The sequence below is a fragment of the Sturnira hondurensis genome, unplaced genomic scaffold (genome assembly GCF_014824575.4).
Source record: "Sturnira hondurensis isolate 20B ecotype Veracruz unplaced genomic scaffold, ASM1482457v3 Scaffold0020489, whole genome shotgun sequence".
Taxonomy (NCBI): Eukaryota; Metazoa; Chordata; class Mammalia; order Chiroptera; family Phyllostomidae; genus Sturnira; species Sturnira hondurensis.
The window spans coordinates 1,436,529-1,460,902 of NW_028093120.1; the positions used below are offsets into that span (position 1 = coordinate 1,436,529).

Below are 24,374 nucleotides of genomic sequence, written 5' to 3' on the forward strand. Positions count from 1 at the left end.
GTCCAACAACCAAAGAGTTAAAGAAGGAACATTCATCCAGACTGGTAGGAGGGGCAGAGATGGGTAGCTAGGGTGGAGAGACTCGGGACAAGGCAGCAGCTGGTGGACCTGGCAGTCCCAGATTTATGTGCAGACAAATCAGGAGGAACAACTAGGGAGCAAGACAGACTGCACACACAGGGTTTCAGCGCAGGGAAATAAAACCTCAAAACCTCTGAATGATAAAACTTGTGGGGATTGCAGTGGTGGTAGAGGCACCTAGCCTCACAGATGGGTATGTTGGAGAGACCCACAGGGTTCTAGAATGTACACAAATCCACTTACCCAGGAATCAGCACCAGAAGGACCCAATTTGCTTGTGGGTAGTGGGGGAAGTGACTAAAAGCCTACAGAAGCCACGCAAGTGGCATTGTTCCCACTCTCACCTGTCCACCACATGCAGCTCCACAACTCAGTGACGTAGGTTGCCCCACCCTGGCAAATACCTAAGGCTCTGCCCCTTAGTATGTAACAGGCTTACTGAGACCAAAGGAAAAAAAAAGGCCCAAATGAAAGAACAGATCAGAACTCCAGAAAAAATAAACTAAGTGATGAAGAGATAGCCAACCTATTAGATGCAGAATTCAAAGCACTGGTAATCAGGATGCTCACAGAAATAGTTGAGTATGGTTACAAAATAGAGGAAAAAGTGAAGGCTATGAAAGGTGAAATAAAGAAAAATATATAGGGAACCAACAGTGATGGGAAGGAAACTGGGACTCAAATCACCAGTTTGGAACAGAAGGAAGAAATAAACATTCAACTAGAACAGAGTGAAGAATCAAAAATTCAAGAAAATGAGGAGAGGCTTAGAAACCTCCACAACCTTAAATGTTTCAACATGTGAATCATAGGGGTGCCAGAAGGAGAAGAGGAACAGCAGGAAATTGAAAACACAACGAAGGAGATCTTCCCCAATACGGCAAAGGAAATAGACTTCTGGGAAGTCCAGGAACCTCAGAAAGTCCCAAAGAAGTTGGACCCAAGAAGGAACACACCAAGGCACATCATAATTACATTAGCCAAGACCAAAATGAAGGAGAGAATCCTAGAAGCAGCAAGGGATAAGGGGACAGTCACCTACAAAGGAGTACCCATCAGACTGTCAGCGGATTTCTCAAAAGAGACCTTACAGGCAAGAAAGGGCTGGAAAGAAGTATTCCAAGTCATGAAAGGCAAGACCTGCATCCAAGATTGCTCTATGCAGCAAAGCAATCATTTAGAATGGAAAAGCAGATAAAGTGTTTTCCAGATAAAGTAAAATTAAAGGAGTTCATCATCACCAAGCCCTTATTATATGAAATGTTAAAAGGACTTATCTTAAGAAAAAGAAGATGAAAACTATGAACAGTAAAATGACAACAAAGTCACAATTATTAACAACCAAATCTAAAACAAGAACAACAACAACAAAAAGAAAACTAAGCAAACAACCAGAACAGGAACAGAATCAGGTAAATGGAGATCACATGGAGGGTTATCAGTGAGAAGGTGGAAGAAGTAATGGGGGAAAAGTACAGGGAATAAGAAATATAGAAGGTAAGTACAAAATAGGGGAAGGTTAAGAATAGTGTAGGAAATAAAGAAGCCAAAGAACTTATGTGTATGACCCATGGACATGAACTAAGGGGGTGGGGGATAATAAGTGGGTAAAATGGGACAACTGTAATAGCATAATCAATTAACTATATTTCAAAAAAATCGCAGATACTGTAATTAATGTCTGCTGGCAAAGACATACTTCTGATGAAAGTATAAATTGACGCAGCCTATTTTGAAGGTGATTTACTTTGTTTCAGGAGCCTTGAAAATATGAATATTTTTTACCTAAAATTTTTAGTTTTTATTTATTGGTAATAAGGAAATAACCTTTTACCGCAGCATAAGGTTATTATCTCTTGGTAGTAGAATTATCTGTTATTTTCCTTGTTGTAGTTTCCTGTGTCTTGTATAGTGAATTTATATTACTTTTTTTTTGTAATTAGGAACTTTTGTTGGGCAGTTACAGTGTGCTTAGATAATCTTTATCTACTTAGATGAAAAAATTGGGTATTAAACAATCATCCTTTTTGTTTGACTATTTTAACTCTGTGATTGGAATCTGCATGTGATCCTTTTATTGAAACAAAAGTTATAGTTAATATTCTTTGGGACAGTTGTATGAGCTTTGTATGATTAGCTAGATATTTTTACCGTTTTATAAAATTTTTGAAATGTTTTTACCATCATAATGTAGCTTTTACTTGAGTATTTAGCACATTTCAGAAACTCAGAAGATGTCTTTAAATGGATTTTTTTAAAAAAGAATTTCCCCCAGCTGGTGTAGCTGAGTGGATTGAGCACCGGCCTGGGAACCAGAGTATCATGGTCAGGGTATCATGTCTGGGTTGCAGGCCAGTTCCCAGGAGGGGGCGCATGAGAAGCAACCATACATTGATATTTCTCTTCCTCTCTCCTTCCCTTCCCCTCTAAAAATAAATAAATAAAATTAAAAAAGAAAGAATTATCGTGTGATGATAATTAAAATTTTGTCATTCCTAAAGTGATCCTGCACTGCACCCACCCATCAATTTTATTTTTTATTTAGATCGGGATATTATTTATAAGGGCACTTTCTCTTTTTATATTGTTATCTTATAGTATCCATATTTGTATTTGGCAGCCATATTCTCTGCTCTGAAGAATCTTCAGGATAAGATTCGACGCTTAGAACTTGAAAGGATTCAGGCAGAAGAAAGTGTGAAAACCTTGTCTAAAGAAACAATCGAATATAAGAAAGTATTGGATGAACAGATACAAGAAAGGGAGAATTCAAAAAATGAGGAATCAAAGCACAATCAAGGTTTGTTTAAGGAAATAAACACTCAAAATCAGTATTATAAAATTACTTCGAAATTGCCCATTAGCATTTTCTAGTAGCCACAAAACTGCGTTATATACCCTGGTGCGTTTTGAGGAATGAGGGCTGATGTCATTTTATTTACTGACTGAATTCAAGGCAGATTAGACCAGCATATAGGTCATCTGAGAAGGCTTCCAAGACTGCTGGAAAGTGGTTATTATATAAACAGTAGGCTTAATTCCTTTTAACAGCTTGTTAAAACTGTTCTACAAGTGACCTAATTTCTGCTTTTTTTTTTTTTTTTACATATTCTTTTTAGAACTGACATCTCAGTTGCTAGCTGCAGAAAATAAATGTAATCTTTTAGAAAAACAATTGGAATATATGCGTAATATGATAAAGCATGCAGAAAAGGAAAGGACATCTGTCTTGGAGAAACAGGTATAGTACCTCACAGATTCATTCTCAAGGACAGTTAATGGGAAAAATTAAAGTGACTGTAAGGCAGCAGGTTTCAGGGTTTTTAATGCTTTGAAAACCTGATTTTATGTTAAAGTGTAGTTAATATACAGTTTTGGGTGTACAGATAGAGATTTAACATTTATATACCTTATAATGTGATCATCGTGATAAGTCTTGTTACCATCTGTCACCATACAGCTATTACAATATTGACTCTGTTCCCTGTGTTGTACCAGTACACACATGTGACATTTATTTTGTAAGTGGAATTTTGTACTTTTTAAGTCCCCTTCACCTTTTTTCTTTCATTCCCCCACCCCCTTTTTGGGGGCATCCATTAGTTTGTTCTCTGTGTCAGTGACTGTTTTTGTTTTATTCATTTGTTTTGTGTTTTACTTTTAGATTTCACATATGAGTGAAGTCGTGCAGTATTTATTATGTCTTACTTTATTTAGCATGTTACCCTTTAGGTTCATTTTGTGGGTGTGTGTCTCCCTTATTTGGTTCATCTCTTGATGGACAGCTAGGTTATTTCCATATTTTGGCTGCTGTAAAAAATGCGGCAGTGAACATAGAGGTGCATGTATCTTTTGAATTGGTGTTTTCATTTTAGGGCTCTTCTTTCTCCACATCCTTACTACCATTTGTTATTTGTGGTTTTTTTGATACTGCTGTTCTGACAGATGTGAGGTGATAATTCACTGTGATTTTCATTTGTATTTCCCTAATAGTTACTGCTGTTGAGCATCTTTGTGGATGTCTCTAGACAAAGTATGTCTTCTGTGTAGAAATGTCTATTTAGGTCCTCTGCCCTTTTTTAAAAAGATCTATGAGAAGGGTGTTTTTGTTTATTTTTGTCTTGTTTTTCTTTTCTTATGCAGAGTTTTGTGATTTTAAAAAATATTTTAGATAGTTACCGTTACTGGTTATATACTTTGCAGATATCTTCTGCCATTCATTTCTTTTGTTGTTATGTTGATTATTTCCTTAGTTGTACAAAGGATTTTTAGTTTGATGTCGTCTCGTATGGTTAGTTTTTCTTTTTTTGCCTTTGCCTGAGGAGTCATTAAAAAAATACTGCTAAAACCAATGTCAAAGGGTTTACTGCCTATGTTTTCTTCCAGAAGTTTTATGGTTTCAGGGCTTATACGTAAGTCTTTAATCGTTAAGGTTGCTTTACTTTCTTTGGTTACACTGGGTCTTCTATGATTTTATATAAATTTTAGGATTATTTGTTCTAATTCTGTGGAAAATGCCATTGGTATTTTGAGAAGGATTAGTACATTGAATCTGTAGATTGCTTTTGATGGTATGGACATTTTAATGATAGTTTTTTAATCCATGAACGCAGTATATCCCTCCATTTATTACTGTCTTCAGCTTCTTTCATTAACATCTTATAGTTTTCAGAGTACAGGTCTTTTACTCTGGCTAAATTCCTGGTCTTTAACTCCTTGGTTAAATTTATTGCTAGATATTTTATTCTTAATTTCTTTTCTGTTTGTTATTTGTGCACAGAAACACAACTGATTCATGAATATTTAACTTTGTATTCTGCAGCTTGACTGAATTCATTTATTAGTGTTAATGCTTTTTTGGTGAAGTCTTTAGAATTCTTTTAACATTTTATTATATGTCTATATGGTTGAGGATTTTGCATCTATGTTCATCTGAGGTGTTAGCATGTAACTTTTTAAATATGACTTTAGTTTTTGATATTAGGGTAATGCTGGCCTCATAGAAAGAGTTTGGCAGCATTTCTTTCTCATGTGTTTTTTGGAATAGTTTGAGAAGGACAGTTCTTATTTAAAAGCTTGATAGAATTTACCTGTGAAACCTTCTGGTCCTGCAATTTGTTGTTGGGAGTTTCTTGATTACTGGTTCAATTTCATTACTAGTAAATGGTCAGTTTGGATTTTCTGTTTCTTCTTTTACTCTCTGAAGGTTGCTGTTTCTAGAAATTTACCCATTACTTGTCCAATTTTTTGATCTATAATTGTTTGTAGTATTCTCTAATGATCTTTGTATTTCTGTGGTGTCAGTTTTCACTTCTGTTTAATTTCTGATTTTATTTGGAGCATCTCTTTTTCTTTTTTTTTTTAAGTATGGCTAAAGGTTTATCAATTTCATTTATCTTTTTAAAGAACCAGTTTCATTGATCTTAACTTTCACTTATTTCTCTTCAGACCTTTATTATTTTCTTCTAACTTAGAACTTTGTTTTTTGTGTTTCTATTATTTTTAGATGTAAACTTAGATTGTTGATACAGGATTTTTCTTGTCTAAAGGTAGGCTTATATCACTGGGCACTTCTCTCTCAGAACTGTTTTTGCTGCTTTCCATAGATTTTGGAAAGTTGTGTTTTCATTGTCATTTGTTTCGAGGTATTTTTTTAATTTCCTCTCTTTAATATTTCCTTAACCCACTGGTTGTTTAGAAGTGTGTTTAGTCTCTTTAAGTGTTTGTGTTTCTTGCAGTTTTCTTTTTGTGATTGGTTTCTAGTTTTATATTGCTGTAGTTGGAAAAGATGCTTGCTATGATGTCAGTGTTCTTAAATTTATTGTGACTTTTTTTGTGTCCTAATGTAGTCTATCCTGGAGAATATATAAGTGCACTTGAAAAGGATGTGTATTCTGCAGTTTGGGGATAAAATGTACTGTATAAATCTGTTACGTCCATGTCATTTGATGTGTCCTTTAGGCCAATGTTTTATTTAGTTTTGGTCTGTAATGATGTATTTGTTGATGTAAATAGATTGTTAATGTTCCATATTTCTGTCAGTTTTTTCCCTTTATGCCTATTAATATTTTCTTTATATATTTAGGTTGTCCTATATTTGGTATATAAATATTTATGATTGTTATAAACTTTTTTGGAGCATTACATAATGTCCTTTATCCTTCATTACAGTCTGTTTTAATGTCTATTTTGTCTAATTGGAGTATTGCTAACCCAGTTTTCCTTTGGTTTTTATTTGCATGGCTCCACTCCTCGAAGTCTCTGTGTGTCTTTGTTATTTGAAATGAGTGTCTTGCATCTGGAAGGCAGTCAGCCACTTTTGACTGGAGCTTTTAGTCCAATTACATTTAAAGTAATTATTGATAGGTATGTTCTCATTGCCATTTCATTAACTGTTTTCCAGTTATTTTTGTAGTTCTTTGTTTCTTTCCTCTTTTGTTCTCTTGTGGTTTGCTGGTTTTCTTTAGTGTTATGTTTTGGTTCCTGCGTGTGCGTGTATTTGTTGTAGGTTTTTGGTTTGCATTTACCATGAGGTTCATATATATTGACCTGTATATACATACCAGTCTATTTTTAATGGGTAGGCTTTTAAGTTTGAATGCATTCTAAAAGTGCCACATTTTTACTCCCCCCGCACGTTTTATCTTTTTTACATCATATTTTAGATCTTTCTTGTGTGTATCTCCTTGCTACTTGATTGCAGTTTTAGTTGGTTTTATTATTTTTCTCTTAACCTTTTTGCTAACTTTTTAGGTGGTTTATCCACTGCCTTTTCTATATATTTGCCTTTGCCAACTAGATTTTTGTTTTGTTTATTTTATTACTTCTGATTGAGGCCTTTTTCTCTATTCTCCCATGTTCTTTATCTTTGAGCATTTTTATCACCATTACTTTGATTTTTTTTCCCAGATAAATTAACTTACTTGTGTGTCATTAGGGTTTTGGCAGGGAGATTGGTTTTGCTCTTTTATTTGGAACATATACCTCAGTCTCCTTGTTTTGTTGGTCACACTGTGTTCGTTTCTGTGAAGTAGGTGAAACAGCCACCTCTCCCAGTCTTGAAGGAGTGGCCTTTTATTTTATAGGGTCAACCCCTGCTTAGACTGTGCGTATCAGTGGCTTTGACAAGCTGCCTAGAGATGGAATGGACATGGCCAACATGTCTGGAGGCCACTCTGATGGGAGGGCTATTTAGAGCTGGGGCAGGAATGGGCTAAGGTGTCCTGTGGTTTGCATTTCCAGGTCCCTTCTGGTGGGTGGCAAGCTGGAGTTGGGTGGGCTTTTGAGGTATCCTGGTGCCCTGAGCTCCAGAACCACCTGATAGGCTGTCTGACTATAGGTGGAGAGCTATCGTCATCTCCAGGTCCCCGATGAGCTGGGGGCGCTTTATAGGCTGGCTAGAGTGTTAGCCCAACCCGTGCTACCCAGGTGGAGGGGGAATGTAAAGCGTGGTCTCTTTTATTAATTAATTTATTTATTTATTTATTTATTTTTTAGTTGCCTGGCATGAGCTACAAAGCAGTCTGCACATGGCTGCTATTTTGCTGGGCTTGGAGATACCTGAGAAAGGCCAAGCTGCAAACCAAGGCCAGTTAGTTTTGGGCCTGAGGCCATTTTTTAGGAAAGTCCACCGCTTCAACCAGGCTGGTTGTTTATATGGAAAAGTCACTGGAAAGGGCTTTTGTAGGCCTGCAAGTTGGATGAGGCAGGGCTTCAGGGCATCACCAGGGCAATTTGAACAGTGCTAGACAGGTAGGTGGAACCCAGATATGGTATACACCAGCCAGCTCTGTGAGGGGGAGGGAGCATCAGAAGAACAATGGCCTCTGCCATCTCTTCTGTCTGAGAAAAACTGCCCACCCCCGCAGTTCTTGCCCCAATACTAGGCAGTTCATTTCCTCTCTGTATGTCCCTCGTTCCTTTTGAGTTGCTGTCCTAGGGCTGGCGCTCAGAGAGAGTGAATGTGAGTAAGTCAATGTGCTGGCTCTTTAAAACAAATGCCTGGGACCCCAGAAGCATTTTGTGTGACTAGCCTCAGTCCCCACTGGTTTTTACAACCAAAGTTGTAGATGCCTGACTTCCTTTTCACTGGAACCTTGTTCTGGGGGCACCTGGTATGAGGGCGGGATACCTCCCTCCTTTGAGTGGACCTCAACAAGTGAGATATCTCTCCCGGTTTTTATCTGCCACGTGTGAGTGTGGGACCAGCCCAATCTGCATCTCCACCCCTCCTACCACTCTTGATGTGACTTCCTTAATTCCCTAGTTGTAGGACTTCCATTCAGCTATATTTCAGGGGTTCTGAATGATGGTTGTTTGTAGCATAGTTGTAATTTTTTAAACATTTTTTAAAATAATTTTATTTACTTTTTTAAAATTTTATTTATTTATCTTTAGAAGGAAAGGGAAGGAGAGAGGGAGAGAAATATCAGTGTATGGTTGCTTCTTGTTCATCCCCTGCTGGGAACTGGCCTGCAACCCAGGCATGTGCTCTGACTGGGAATCAAACTGCGATCCTCTGATTCACAGGCCCGTGCTCAATCCACTGAGCTACACCAGCTAGGGCATTTTTAACGTTTTATTTATTGTTCAAGTATAGTTTTCCACCTTCCCCTCCCACCCAGCCCTCCCCACCTCCCTCCTCTGTTTCCACTCCCCCTTGTTGTTGTCCCTGTGTCCTTTATAATTGTTCCTGCAAACCCTTCACCCTTTCCCCCTATAACCCTGCCTATCTCCCCTCGGGTCACTGTCAGCCTGTTCTTTATTTCAGTGTCTTTGGTTATATTTTGCTTGCTTGTTCATTTTGTTGATTATATTCCTGTTAAAAGTGAGATCATATGGTATTTGTCTTTCACTGCCTGATGTATTTCACTTAGCATAATGCTCTCCAGTTCCATCCAGGCTGTCACAAAGGGTAGGAGCTCCTTTTTTCTTTCTGCTGCATTGAATTCCATTGCGTAAATATGTATCGGAGTTTTTTGTGTTTTTTAAAAATTAATTTATGTATTTATTTACCTTTAGAGAGGAAGGGAAGGAGAGAAGTATCAATGTATGGTTGCCTCTTGTGAGTCCCCTGCTGGGAACTAGCCAGCAACCCAGGCATGTGCCCTGATTGGGAATCGAACCGCGATAGTGTGGTTCACAGGCCCTTGCTTGTACCAGAGTTTTTTTTGATCCATTCTTTTACTGATGGGCGCTTAGGTTGCTTCCAGCACTTAGCTATCGTTAATTGTGCTGCTATGAACATTGAGGTGCATAGGTTCTTTTGAATTGGTGTTTTAGGGTTCTTAGGATATAATCCTAGCAGTGGAATTGCTGGGTCAAAAGGCAGCTCCATTTTTAGTTTTCTGAGAAAATTCCATACAGTTTTCCATAATGGTTGTACCAGTCTGCAATGCCACCAACAGTGCACTCGGGTCCCCTCTTCTCCACAACCTCTCCAACACTTGTCTGTTGCTTTGCATATGTGACAGCCATTCTCAATGGTTTGAGGTGGTATCTCATTGTGGTTTTAATTTGCATCTCTCTGATACCTAGTGGTACTGAGCATCTTTTCCTGTGTCTCTGGATCCTCTGTATGTCCTCTTTGGAGAAGTGTTTGTTCAAGTCCTTTGCCCATTTTTTAATTGGGTCCCTTGTCTTCTTAGAGTGGAGTCGTGTGAGTTCTTTGTGTATTTTGGAGATTAAATCCTTGTCTGAGGTATCATTGTCAAATATGTTTTCCCATACAGTTGGTTCTCTTTTCATTTTAATGCTGTTTTCTTTAGCTATGCAGAAGCTTTTTATTTTGATGAGATCCCACGTGTTTATTCTTTCCTTTATGTCCCTTGCTTTTGGGGACATATCAGTGAAAATATTGCTGTGTGAAATATCTGAGATTTTCCTGCCTATGTTCTCCTCTAGGATTTTAATGGTGTCACAATTTATATTTACACCTTTTAACTACCTTGAATTTATTTTTGTGTATGGTGTAAGTTGGTGGTCAAGTTTCATTTTTTTGTGTGTAGCTGTCCAGCTCTCCCAACACTATTTGTTGAAGAGGCTATTTTTACTCCATTTAATGCTGCTGCCCCCTTGTACAATATTAATTTACTACTGTAGAGACTTGGGTTTACTTCTGGGCTCTCTGTTCGGTTCCATTAGTCTGTGTGTCTGTTCTTATGCCAGTACCAGGCTGTTTTAATTACAGTGGCCTTGTAATACACTTGGATATCAGATATTGTGATTCAGCCTACTTTGCTCTTCTTTCTCAAAATTGCTGCAGCTATTTGGAGTCGTTTATGGTTCCATATAAATTTGTGAAGTGTTTGTTCTGTGTCTGTGAGATATGCCATTGGTACTTTAATAGGTATTGAGTTGAATGTATAAATTGCTTTGGGTAGTATGAACATTTTGATGATGTTAATTCTTTTGATCCATGAACACAGTATATGTTTCCATGTTTTTGTGTCTTCCTTAATTTCTTTCTTCACTGTTGTGTAGTTTTCTGAGTACAGATCTTTTACCTCCTTGGTTAGTTTTATTCCTAGGTATTTGATTTTTCTTGTTGCTATATCAAAAGGGATTTTTTTTCTTGATTTCTGCTTCTGATGTTTCATTATTGGTATACCAAAAAACACCTTTGATTTCTGGATATTCACTTACTATCCCGCTGTTTTGCCAAATTATTCTATTAGGTCGAGCAGTTTTTTTTGGTAGAGTCTATACGATTTTCTATGTAAAGTACCATGTCATCTGGAAACAATGATAGTTTTATTTTCTCCTTTCCAGTTTGGATGCTTGTTATTTCTTTTTCTTGTCTGATTGCTGTGGCTAGGACTTGCAGTACTATGTTGAATAGAAGTGGTGAAAGTGGACAACTTTGTCTTGTTCCTGATCTTAGTGGGGAAGTTTTTAGTTTTTGCCCATTGAGTGTGATGTTGGCTGTAGGTCTCTCATACATGGCCTTTATTATGTTGAGGAATGTTCCCTCTATTCCCACTTTGCTGAGTGTTTTTATCATAAATGGGTGCTGTACCTTATCAAGTGCTTTTTCTTTATTTATTGATATAATCATGTGATTTTTCTTTGTTTTTTTTTTAATGTGATGTATTAGTTTATTGCTTTGCGAATATTGTACCATCCTTGCATCCCTGGGATGAATCCCACTTGTTCATGGTGTATGATCTTTCTAATGTATTGCTGGATGTGGTTTGCCAATATGTTGAGGATTTTAGCGTCTATGTTCATCAGCAATATTGGCCTGAAGTTTTCCTTCTTTATCTGGTTGTGTCTTTATCTGGTTTTTAGATTAGGATGATGGTGGCTTTGTAAAGAGAGTTTGGGAACTTTCTATCTTCTTGGATTTTTTGGAATAGTCTGAAGGACAGAGTTAGTTCTTAAATGCTTTGTAGAATTCTCCTGTAACACTGGTCCAGGGCTTTTGTTTGTCAGGAGTTTTTTGATTACTGTTTCAATTTCATCTGCTGTTACTGGTCTGTTCACGCTTTCTGTTTCTTCACTGAGTTTTGGAAGATTGTATTTTTCTAGAAATTTGTCCATGTCACCTAGGTTTTCAAATTTCTTGGCATATAGTTCTTCATAGTAATTTCTTACAATCCTTTGTATTTCTGTGGTATCAGTTGTAATCTCTCCTTTTTCAATTCTGATTGTGTTTATTTGGGTCCTTTCTCTTTTTTTCTTGATGAGCGTGCTTAAAGGTTTATTGATTTTCTTTATCCTTTCAGAGAACCAGCTCTTGGGTTTATTGATCTGTAGACTTGTGCTTTTAGTCTCTATGTCATTTAATTCTGCTCTGATCTTGGTTATTTCCTTCCTTCTACTTTCTCTGGGCTGTCTTTGTTGTTGTTCCTCGAGTTCTTGTAGGTGTAGGGTTAGGTTGTTTATTTGAAATGTTTCTATCTTTTTTAGGTAGGCTGTGAACTTCACTCTCAAGACTGCCTTTGCTGTGTCCCATAAATTTTGGGTTGTTGTGAATTCATTTTCATTTGTTTCCAGAAACTTTTTGATTTCTTCCTTGATCTCATTCTAGACCCATTCATTGTTCAATAGCATGCTATTCAATCTCCATGAATTTTAGTGTTTTTGAGTTTTTTCCTTGGGATTGGTTTCCAGTTTCAGTCCCTTGTGGTCAGAGAAAATGCTTGATGTGATTTCAGTTTTCTTGAATTTGTTGAGGCTGGTTTTGTGTCCTATCATGTGGTCTGTCTTTGAAAATGTTCCATATGCGTTTCAAAAGAAGGTGGATTTTGCTTCTTTGGGATGATTTAAATTCTATTTTGTCTGATATGAGTATTGCTACCCCGACTTTTTTCCCCCCATCCATTTGCTTGGAAATTTTGTTTCCAGCCCTTCACTTTCAGTCTGTGTAAGTCTTTTGTTCTGAGGTGGGTCTCTTGTAGGTAGCATATATGTGGGTCATGCTTTCTTATCCATTCAGCTATTCTGTGTCTTTTGATTGGAACATTTAATCCATTTATGTTTAAGGTTATTATTGATAGGTACTTATTCATTGCCATTTTTTCTTACCTGTGTTCCTCTCTATCTGTCTCTCTTCTTTCTTTTTCTTAAAGCAGTCCCTTTAGCATGTCTTGCAGAACTGGTTTGCTGGAGGTGTATTTTTTTAGACTTTCTTTGTCTGGAAAGCTCCTTATTTGGCCTTTTTTCTTGACTGAGAGCCTTGCTGGGTAAAGTAGCCTTGGTTGCAGGCTTCTGGTTCTCATTACTTGGAATATTTCTTGCTATTCTCTCTGGCTTGGAGAATTTCCATTGAGAAGTCAGCTGCTAATCTTATCAGGGCTCCTTTGTACGTTACTTTCCTTTTCTCCCTTGCTGCCTTTAAGATTCTCTCTTTGTGTTGGAATTTTGCCATTTTAATTATGATTTGTCTTGAAGTGAGCCCCTTTGGGTTCCTCTTGATTGGTACTCTCTGTGTTTCCTGGATTTGTGTGACTTTTTCTTTCATCAAATTAGGGAAGTTTTCCATCATTACTTTTTCAAGCAAATAGGTTTTCTAGCCCTTGCCTTTCTTCCTCTTCTTCTGTTATCTTTATTATATGGATATTATTACATTTCATGTTGTCCTGCAGTTCCCTGAACCCCTCTTCATTTTTCCTGAGCCTCTTTTTTGTTTCTTGGTCTTTCTGGGTATTGTTTTCTACCTTGTCCTCCAGCTCGCTGATCCGATCCTCTGCTTCATGGAGTCTGCTTTTGATTCTCTCTACTGTGTTCTTCAGTTCAGATATTGTGTTCTTCATTTTTTCTTGGCCCTTGTTGATAGTTTCTGTTTCCTTTTTCATGCTGATATAGTTTGCAGTGAGTTCATTGTAGTTTCCTTGTACTTTTGCTAATTCTTTATGAGCTAGTTGAGCTTCCTGATAACCATTGCTTTGAACTCAGTATCTGATAGCTGACTTGCCTCTATTTCATTTAGCATATTTTCTGAGGCCTCCTCCTTTCCTTTCATTTGGGGATTGTTAGTTTGTCTTCCCATTGTTTGTGAGACTCTTCTTGTTAGCCTCAGCTTCTTAAATTGATCTGTTCTGACTCCATGGTTTTCTGGTGTAAACTTATGTGGTAGAACACCTGTGAGGTTCAGTGGTACAGTCTCCTTGATCTCCTGAGCTCGCTGGTCTTGGGCTGTCATTTATGTTGGCTCTCTGTATGTCTTTGGGTTTTGATTGTTGTTGCACCTTTCTTTGGTGGGTCCTTCCCTTCAGCTGGTTAACTGAGGGCCACGCCGTCTACCATGTCTTGTATTCTGTTGTGCAGATGTAGACGGGTTGAGTTGAAGCTGGTTCTTGTGTGTGTACAAGGTTTTGAGGCTTCTCTCTTGCTCTTGTTCATTTGTTTGTTTTGGGTAATTTCTTCACCATTTAGTTCTTTTCCAGATCAGTTCTGGATTGAGGTTAGTATGGCTTCCACTCCCTCCTTCACCTTCTTCCATTGTTACCTGTTAGTGGTGCCTTGGTTGGTGGATTTCCTCTTCCAGCAGCTATACTGGTGTTCACAGCTCCTACCTACTCATCTGATTTTTCAATGTCCTCTATAATTCTTGGTCTCCAATCTTCATATACGCTGGGATACCATTGTCTGTTAACTGTCTTCCTCAGAAGATTGACCAGATGTTTCACCTGTGCACAGGGGGAAGTGGACTCTTAAATTGTGTCCTCTTAGCAGAGAGACTTCTAGAGGTTCCCCACCCTTTTGGCAGATGTTTTAGGGTTAATAAATGGATTTCTTTCATATTAAAGCCTAGGTGCCCTTTAAACCACTGGTTTGTTTGCTGTGTTCCAGGGCAAGTGAATCTGTGTGTGCCTCTCAGTGATCTTCCTCCATCCTGAGGGGTGGTGTGTCTGGGGTGCATTCTCACTGTTCTCATGTCTCTGTCTTTGCTACCCTTTTCTTTGTGGTTCCACTGTTGGTTGTTGGGAAGAAGCTGCTCAGTGAGCCTCTTCCAGAGGAGTTGCTCTCTATATTGGTCTATCTAGATATTCAGTGTGTCCATGGAAGAAACTGAGTTAAGGGTCTTTCTACGCCATCATCTTGGACCTGCACCCCACCCGTGCTTTGAAAAACTATGTGTATACCTTTGCGAGAAGACATCTGCAACATGTCGTGTGTGTGTGTGTGTGTGTGTGTGTGTGTGTGTAATGTTTTTAAATACCTCTTTTTCCTAAGAATCTGGACTTTGAATTCACGAATACCATAATTTCTGGGCATCTTAATTTTATTATGCAAAATTTGAAGTTTTATGTGTTTAACATTTTGCCTAGATGATCTGCAATATGAAAATTTTTGTGCTTTATACCTTCAGCCAGCTTTCTGTCCAAGTTAGAAATACTAGACCTATAAGAAATATTTGAATAATTACACAACAGTATTTGAGAAGATGGTTTACTAATTCTCAAGTGCATTATAGGTCTCTTTAGTATGGTATTGGGTATATTTTAGTGATGATATTTTTTGCTTCCAATTGGATCTTCTTTGGTCCACTTTCAGTTCACCATAACTTAAGTTTTTATTCCTTCCTTTTATCTTTTTAAACACTAACTTTTTTCAGTTTCTTCTTAATTATCTTATATCTTCAGAGTATCAGTTCTGTCGTTCATTGTATCTGTCGAGTCACTTTATGGTGTTTTTTTTCTATAGGAAATACATACACATATATATTTATATTTTTTCATGGTGCACTTAATATTCTTCTGAGTTTTTTTTCTTTTCCCCTGGGGCATTTTATACTTAACTAGTTGTGTTAACAATCTTAGGTTGCAGTTGTTAATTTACCTTTGCTCAGGCTTGATGGTTTTCATGGTTCCGGTGCAGATTTATGTTAATTTAGTGGCTGAGGGTTTTTGCATCACCAGATGGTACATTGCCTGAGACTTTTTGTCATGTGTATTTAATATATCAAGGCTCCAGTACTGCCTCATGTGATATTTCACTTCCATATCCCTTCATTGCTTTTGATTTCCTATGTCTTTTTCTTGCATCTGGAGATTTTTCTTTTAGGCTTTCAAACTTAATTACATAATAATTTATTGTTGCTGTGGTTTGTCTAACACTTTTATGTGATGGGTTGTGTAAGGAAGGGAGTGAGGGGGAAGGGAGTGTTCGGTTTAATCTGCCACATGCTTGGAAATGTAAAACATTATGTATAGTAATAGAGTAAGTCTCTTTATTGGAATATTCCAGTTTTTATGTTAGAAAGCATTTATAAGACAATAGTAAAATGTCTTGCCTAATACAGGCATACATCATTTTATTGTACTTCCTTTTACTTAGTTTCAAAGATAGTACTTTACAAATTGAAGGTAAGATCCTTTACCAGCAAGTAAATTACAGTTTGATGAACCCTGAGATGATTATTCACATTTTTTAACAATAAAGTATTTTTATTGTTATACACATTTTTTAAAGATTTTATTTATTTTTAGAGAGGGGGAAGGGAGGGAGAAAGAAAGGGAGAGACACATCAGTGTGTGGTTGCCTCTCATGCACCCCCTACTGTGGACCTGGCTCACAACCCAGGCATGTGCCCTGAGTGGGAATTGAACCAGTGATCCTTTGCTTCACAGTCTGTTGCTCAGTCCACTGAGCCACACCAGTCAGGGCTAAGTTATATATACATTGTTTTTTTATACACAATGCTATTGCACACTTGATAGACTACAATTTTGTGCAGACATAATGTTTATATGCAGTGGTAAACCAAATAATTCACAGGCCTGCTTTATTGGAATATTTGCCTTAATTATTTAAAGTATGGAAGCAAACCTACAAATTTGCCAAGGAATACCTGTTACACATACATCATGTGCTTTATCACAATGTTTTGGTCAGTTTGGACTGTATATACAATGTTGGTCCCTTAAGAATTTAATGGAGTTGAAAAATTTCTATCAGCTAGGAATGTTGTGGTTGCTGTAACACCATAATGCAACAGATTACTCAGTGGTGATGCTGATGTAAATAAACTTTTAATGCATTGCTGGTCACATATGATTGTGTACACTCTATTATACTTGAAAGTGATAAGTAACTATGTTACTGATTTCTGTATTTTCTGTACTATCCTTTTTATTCTTTTAGATTACACTGTTTCTCCTTATGAAAAATGAAAGTTTGCTATAAAACAAAAATACCATGTTATGCCAGCAGCAGCCCTACACATTCCCATATTTAACAACTCTTGATTGCATCATTTTCTCTTGTGTTTGATTTACTGGTTTGTTTTTTATTTTTGTACAGTAAAATGCTTTACACGCTTGTAACCTAAGAGCAATAGGCTATGCCATATATAATGTAGGTCTGTAGTAGTGTAGGTCTATAGTGTAGGTTTATTTAAGTACACTCTATGATGTTTGCACAATGACAAAGTCTCCTAATGATGCATTTCTTTTTTTCAATATCCTATTTGTATTTTATTATTTTTTCCTTTTTTAAATATATTTTATTGATTATGCCATTACAGTTGTCCCATTCCCCCCTTCACTCCCCTCCACCCTTCACACCCCTCCCCCACCATTCCCCCCCCCTTCGTTCATGTCCATGTGTCACAAGTTCTTTAGATTCTGTATTTCCCATAGTATTCCTGCCCTCCCCCCTGTCTATTTTCTACCTACCATCTATGCTACTTATTCTCTGTACCTTCTCCTCTCTCTCCTCCTCCCACTCCCCTGTTGCTAACCCTCCATGTGATCTCCATTTCTATGGTTCCGCTCCTGATCTAGCTGTCCTCTTGGTTTGATTTTGTTTTAGGTGTGGTTGTTAATAACTGTGAGTTTGCTGTCCTTTCACTGTTAACATTTTTTATCTTCTTTTTCTTAGATAAGTCCCTTTAACATTTCATAGAATAAGGGCTTGGTGATGACGAACTCCTTGAATTTGACCTTATCTGAGAAGCACTTTATCTGCCCTCCCATTCTAAATGAAAGCTTTGCTGGATAGAGCAATCTTAGATGTATGTCCTTGCCTTTCATGACTTGAAATACTTCTTTCCAGCTCCTTCTTGCCTGTAAGGTCTCTTTTGAGAAATCCTCTGACAGTCTGATGGGAACTCCTTTGTAGGTGACTGTCCCCTTATCTCTTGCTGCTTCTAGGATCCTCTCCTTCATTTGAATCTTGGCTAATGTAATTATGATGTGCCTTGGTGTGTTCCTTCTTGGGTCCAAGTTCTTTGGGACTCTCTGAGCTTCCTGGATCTCCTGGAAGTCTATTTCCTTTGCCAGATTGGGGAAGTTCTCCTTTATTATTTGTTCAAATAAGTTTTCCACTTGCTGGTGTTCCTCTTCCCCTTCTCGTACCCCTATGATTCGGATGTTGGAACGTTTAAAGATGTCCTGGAGGTTCCTAAGCCTCTCCTCATTTTTTTGAATTCTTGTTTCTTCCTTCTTTTCTGTTTGGTCATTTTTTTCTTCCTTCTGGTCCACTCCCTTGATTTGAGTCCCAGTTTCCTTTCCATCACTATTGGTTTCCTGTGCATTTCCCTTCATTTCAATTAGTTTAGTCTTCATATGTTCCTCTAATTTGTGGCTAAAATCAACCAATTCTGTGAGCATCCTGATCAGCAGTATTTTGAACTGTGCATCTGAAAGGTTGGCTATTTCTTGGTCACTTAGAATTATAGGCCTTGGGGCTTTGAGCTGTTCTTGAGCATGATGTTTGGTCTCTTCCCACCTGTTGTGTATGAGGGGCAGAGCCTTAGCTGTTCACCAGGGTGGAGCACCTCAGTTGCTGGGTTGTGATGCTGTATATGGGGGTGGGGTCAGAGAGGGGAAAAAAATGATGCTTTGCCCCGCTCTGCTTTCTCAGATTTCGGTCCCCTCTGCAGCTTCCCACAAGCAAATTGGGCCCCTCTGGTGCTGGTTCCCGGGTGTGTGGGCCCATGTACTCTCCAGGACCCTGTGGATCTCTCCAACGAACTCTTTGTGAGCCTGGGAGCCTCTCCCGGCCCCTCGACCCCAAGAAAGTCTTTCTAGTTGGTGCTTTCAGGCTCTAATTCCTATTGCTGGGGCCCTAGCCTGAGCAGTCTGTCTCACTGTTTGCTCCTTCACTTGGTTCATCTATGCACAAATGTGTAACCTCATGTCAGCCAGCTGCCCTGCACCCTCACTAGGTCCGCTAGTCGCCACCCCACGCCTGGGATCCACCAACTGCCTCCACCTCTGCTTCTGGGTTGGTTGGACCGAACGATCTTTCCAGCCTGACCCCACTCCGCTGCTGACTCCACCGCTCTTACTGGTCTGGCCGAGTGGTTCGTTGTTGTCGGACTTCTGTACAGTTCAATTTTCACTGTTTTGGCTGTGTTTTTGTTTACTAAAACTTCGCTATCTTTAAATTTTGTTGTGGGAGGGGGCACAGTGTTTCCACGTATGCCTCCATCTTGGCTGGAAGTCCCCTCCTAGTAATGCATTACTGAGAACGCATCCCTGTTGTTAAATGGTGCATGACTGTATGTAATAAATTACTTTGAAGTATAGCCCCATTTAATTGGTGAATTTTAAATATCTAGCCCTGGCTGGTGTAGCTCAGTGGATTGAGTGCGGGCCTGTGAACTAGATGATCACGGTTCGATTCCCAGTCAGGGCACATCCCTGGGGTGCAGGCCAGTTCCCGGCAGGGGCCAGTTCCCAGCAAGGGATGTACGAGAAGCAACCATACATTGAAGTTTCTCTTCCTCTCTCCTTCCCTTCCCCTCTAAAGATAAACCATTTAATTGGTGAATTTTAAATATCTTGCTTAATAGGAATTGTTCTAATGCTGGATAAAATATAATTTTTGCCAATTTTTAACTTAATGTATTAAGGGCAGTAAACTATCCACAGTGATAAGAGGAAATTAGTAGTTCACACAAATTCCTGGAAAAAAATTTGCTTTATATACTTCATCAAATTCAAATTGCCGGTAGTATATTACCTACTACTGTAGACTTGTATGTGAAGATATATACTCTTTACTAGTTCAGGTGTACAGTCTGTGGTGATATGGCTTTTTACCAACAGACCTAAATTTAGCATACATCCACTTCTTACCTAGTTTAGTATGAACAGTTCTTAAACCTGACAGATGACAGTGTTTTTAAATTTTTTATCCTAACCTGGGCGGGGGGAGATGTTTTACTTATAATTCAGAGGAAGTATAAATGGTAAAAACCAAAATCATAATTATTGCCTTAATTAAGAGATGAACTATTTAAGAGAACCAGACTAATTGAAAGTGTGTGTTTGTGTGTGTGTGTAGTGTATTGTTTGTCTAGTAAATATGCTATCTTAAAGTATAATGATAGTCTCACTATAATAGAACCAAATGTTACAATGTATAGTGAGAACAAAAGTATACTTGTTATTAATTGATATTTCTGCATTTTCATCTTAATCTTTTATTTCCCTAGAATTCTTCTTAACAGTATCTCAAGTTTTATGAAAGGGCAGGGAAAAAATAGCATATATTGTATTCTTAGTTACACTTGGTATTGTTTTTTGGAGTTGTGTTTTTTTTTTTTTTTGTCAAATTATCATGCTGTATTTACTATTATTTACCAGGTTTCCCTAGAAAGAGAACGACAACATGATCAAACACATGTTCAGAGCCAGCTGGAAAAACTGGACNTTTGGAATTGTTTTTTTTTTTTTTGTCAAATTATCATGCTGTATTTACTATTATTTACCAGGTTTCCCTAGAAAGAGAACGACAACATGATCAAACACATGTTCAGAGCCAGCTGGAAAAACTGGACCTTCTTGAGCAGGAATATAACAAACTCACCGCAATGCAGGCGCTTGCAGAAGTCAGTGAACGTACTTTTCACTCATCAGTGTACAATATCAGTTCGTTTATGAAACTGATCTTTTTTTTAAAGATGTAATTTTTTTATTTTTAGAGAAGAGGGGAAGGGAGGGAGAAAGAGAGGGAGAGAAAGATCAGTGTGTGGTTGTCTCTCATGTACCCCCTACTGGGGACCTGGCCTGCAACCCAGGCATGTGCCCTGACTGGGAATCCAACCAGTGCCCCTTTGGTTCACAGGTCAGTGTTCAATTCATTGTGCTACACCAGCCAGGGCTAAAATTGGTCATTTTGCAATACTAGATATTTATAGGAAGGTGATCTTATAATAAAGAAACGTAGACATTTTTTAAAGGGAGAAGTGTAATTTGGAGAGAATGTTCACATTTTAAAACCTTGATGTACATGAGAAGGAGTTTTGTTTTTTCTTAATGTTTGAAGATTAAATGTTTTTGAGTATTCCTAAGGCTTGTATCACTTGGTTTAAGTTGTTCTGTGACCTAAGTTTAGTTTTAATTGATTTTCTTGGGAAGCGTTTAATACCACTGACACTACTATTTCAGATTTAGCTTCCATCTAACCTGAGTGCCTTCATACGGAGCCGGGTTGTCTGGCCATAGATTTTACCCATAATTCTGTTGAACCTCACAACTACCTTGCAAATGACCAACAGTGAATCACAAGGGAGCGTCAGTGACACTGGCAGACTGAGAGCTATTACCAGAATGAACTAACAAGCTTGTGTTTGCTGTGCTAAATGTGTACTCATATTCTTCTGTTGCTGTACTAGACTTTTTCACTGTTAACCACTTTGAATGGTTTTTTTTTTTCACTAGAAAAAAATGGAAGAGTTGGAAGCAAAACTTCGTGAAGAAGAAAAGGAAAGAAAACGTATGCAGGCTAAAGCAGCTGAGGTACATTTTGAAATGTGAACAGTTCAGCCCCTCCTATATTGTACTACTCTCTTTATATGAATAGATGATTAACTGGGCTTCTTAGGTTATTTATATTTTGGAATGGTCTCATATAAATTCTTAGATATATAGCTTAATAGGGAAAAATTACAAGCATTTCTACACAGTAAAAACTCAGCCTTTCTTTAGAGTTTTTCACAATACAATCAGTATTTTAAAAAATCAATAGACTAAATATCAGACTATATACATAATAAGGTAATTATGTAAAACTTTTCACATGGGCCACTATTAGAAATACGTGAAAGCCATTGCTCAGTATCCTATAGGCGCTTTCTTTTCCTTGGTAGCCTCAAGACACCAAAATAGAAGCTGAGGTAATGGACTGCCCCAGTAGCTATTGATGTACTAATTCACCAAAGCTACCACATTAGAAAAATGAGTTTGCTCACTAGTCCTAGATTTTTCTCCTATTCAGCGGCCACTAGGTAGAATGGGTAAGGCAATGTGGATTCCCCAAAACATTTTTATATACAAAAACTAGAACTACATTTCTAGATGAACTAGCAATACTTCTGTACCCAATAAGTCTTACGGACAGGCTCAGTAAAAATCTTAATGTTTATAACTGTTGACTCTCTCCCCTTAGGATCTTATTCAAATGTCTCCCATATATTGCCCCCCCAATTCCAGTCTTTTTTTTCACATGCATAACATTTGCATCTATCTTTTCTCATTATAATATTAACACAAGAAGCAGGACCTGATTCCAAAACAATTAGGAGTGGGAGCTTTCTAATTCAGTCTATGATCAGATGCCTGGCGTCACTTCACGAGTGTGCTCACAGGACTGTAACCATTCTGTTAATTTCATCTTTGTTGCCTTGTCTTCCTTTTCATGATTCCCAGAATTCACTGAGTTAGCATATTCTCTCTCTATTAAAGCTGATATATTTTTCTCACATGTTTGCCTTTTGGTTGGTTTGTATATTTTTCCCCTCAGTGTGCTTTCTGAGCTGTGTAGTCATGTGGCTTTATTTTTGACTGCCAACAAACTTTGAAATTACTTGGTTTCTCTGCCAATTTCACTTTAAAGTGGGCCACTTACTGTATCTACATTTCCTCACTTGTAACATGAAACTTACGGGTTGTGCTTTATATATCTTGTGGTGAGTCCCATTGTACATGCAATACAAAATTAAACAAGTTCGTTATTTATTAATTCGAAAACTTATTTTATGGTATTTTTGCTTTTTTTATTTAGCAGACATAAGAGTAGGGACCAAATCAGTTATTACTGATAATGTAATATCAGTAAAGGTTTTACATTCTTATAGTGAAACTGTTGTAGTGAAAGAACAATGGCCAAATGTCATGGTAAATGGTTCGAAGTCTAGACCACCCAGATTTGTATAGCCTTAAGCAAGGTGTTTAACCATTCAGGGCTTGAATTTGACTGGTGATAAACTGGTCTTCTTCATTTTATACCTTCTTAGTGGTAGATCGAACAAGAGAAAAAGATAATTAAAGCGCTTTTTAAAGCATTTTTTATTGATTATGCTATTACACTTTTCCCAATTTTTCCCCCTTTACCCACCCCTGCCCTGCCACACCAGCCCTCCAGCATCCCCCCACCCTTAGTTCATGTCCATGGGTTTTGCACATAAGTTCTTTGAGTCTTGTGTTCCCTATACCATTTTTTAATCTCTCCCGTCTGTTTTATACCTGCCAATTATACTACTTCTTCCATGTACTTCCCCCTCATTCCTCCTTTCCCCCTCCCCACTGAACTCCCTCTGTGTGATGCCCATTTATCTGATTCTGTTCCTGTTCTGGTTGCTTGCTTAGTTTTTGTTTTCCTTGTTTTTTGTTTCTTTTAGGTTCATTTGTTGATAGTTGTGAGTTTGTTGTCATTTTACTGTTCATATTTTTCATCTTCTTTTTCTTAGATAAGTCCCTTTAACTTTTCCTGTAATGTAATAAGGGCTTGGAGATGATGAACTCCTTTAACTTGACCTTATCTGGGAAGCACTTTATCTGCCCTTCCATTCTAAATGAAGGCTTTGCTGGATAGAGTAATCTTGGTTGTAAGGCAAGGACCTTGCCTTTCATGACTTCAAAAACTTCTTTCCAGCCCCTTCTTGCCTGCAAGGTTTCTTTTGAGAAATCAGCTGATAGCCTTATGGGCACCCCTTTGTAGGTAACTTTATTTTTTCTCCTAGCTTCTTCTAGGATTTTCTCTTTATGTTTAATCTTGGGTAACTTAATGATGCAGTGTCTTGGTGTGTTACTCTTTGGGTCCAACCTCTTTGGGACTCTCTGGGTTTCCTGGAAGTCTGTTTCTTTTGACAAATTGGGGAAGTTTTCCTTCTTTATTTGTTCAAATATGTTTTCAATTTTTTGCTGCTGTTCTTCTCCTTCTGGCACCTCTATAATTCGGATGTTGGAACGTTTAAAGTTGTCCCAGAGGTTTGTAAGACTCTCTTCAATTTTTTGAATTCTCATTTCTTCATTTTGTTCTAGATATGTGTTTATTTATTCCTTTTGTTTCAAATTGTTGGTTTGAGTCCTGGTTTCTTCCTTCCTGTCACTGTTGGTTCCCTGAATATTTTGCTTTCTTTCACTTTGGGTATCCTTCATTTGTTTTTTCATTTTTCGACTAAACTCAATCAGATCTGAGCATTTTGATTACCAGGGCTTTAAATTCTCCATCAGGTAGGTTGGTGATCTCCTCATCGCTTAGCTCTTTCTCTGGAGTTTTGCTCTGTTCTTTCATTTGGGCCATATTTCTTGGTCTTGGTGCAGCTAAGTTGTCAGGGGGCAGGGCCTTAGGTATTCACCCCCCAGGCAGGGCAACCCTCTTTGACCTCAGAGCTGCCTGTGGGGGAGGGGCCGAACAATGCAGCTCACCTGCTTATCTGTAGTGCACTTTTCAATGGATTCTCTCTGGTGAGACTGGGAGTATCTCCCACCCCAGCCACCCCCTCCATAGTCCACTGCCACCTCTGAGACTCACTTTCACCTTCAGTCAGCCCCTCCCTTGCAGGCTCACCAGAACCAGCCCTACCAGAGCCAGCCCTTCCCCCAAGCCCTCCC

At 38.1% G+C, this 24,374-nt stretch overlaps 1 protein-coding gene across 1 annotated transcript in view; it reads left to right on the plus strand.

Moving 5' to 3' along the window:
* CEP57 (centrosomal protein 57) overlaps nt 1-24,374 on the plus strand; it is a 54,680-nt gene that overhangs the window by 17,933 nt on the left and 12,373 nt on the right. Inside the window, exons 3-6 of the mRNA XM_037029708.1 lie at nt 2,702-2,881; nt 3,201-3,322; nt 20,252-20,368; nt 21,201-21,278. Of these exons, the coding sequence (XP_036885603.1) occupies nt 2,702-2,881; nt 3,201-3,322; nt 20,252-20,368; nt 21,201-21,278 (497 nt within the window). The remainder of the gene's footprint in view (nt 1-2,701; nt 2,882-3,200; nt 3,323-20,251; nt 20,369-21,200; nt 21,279-24,374) is intronic.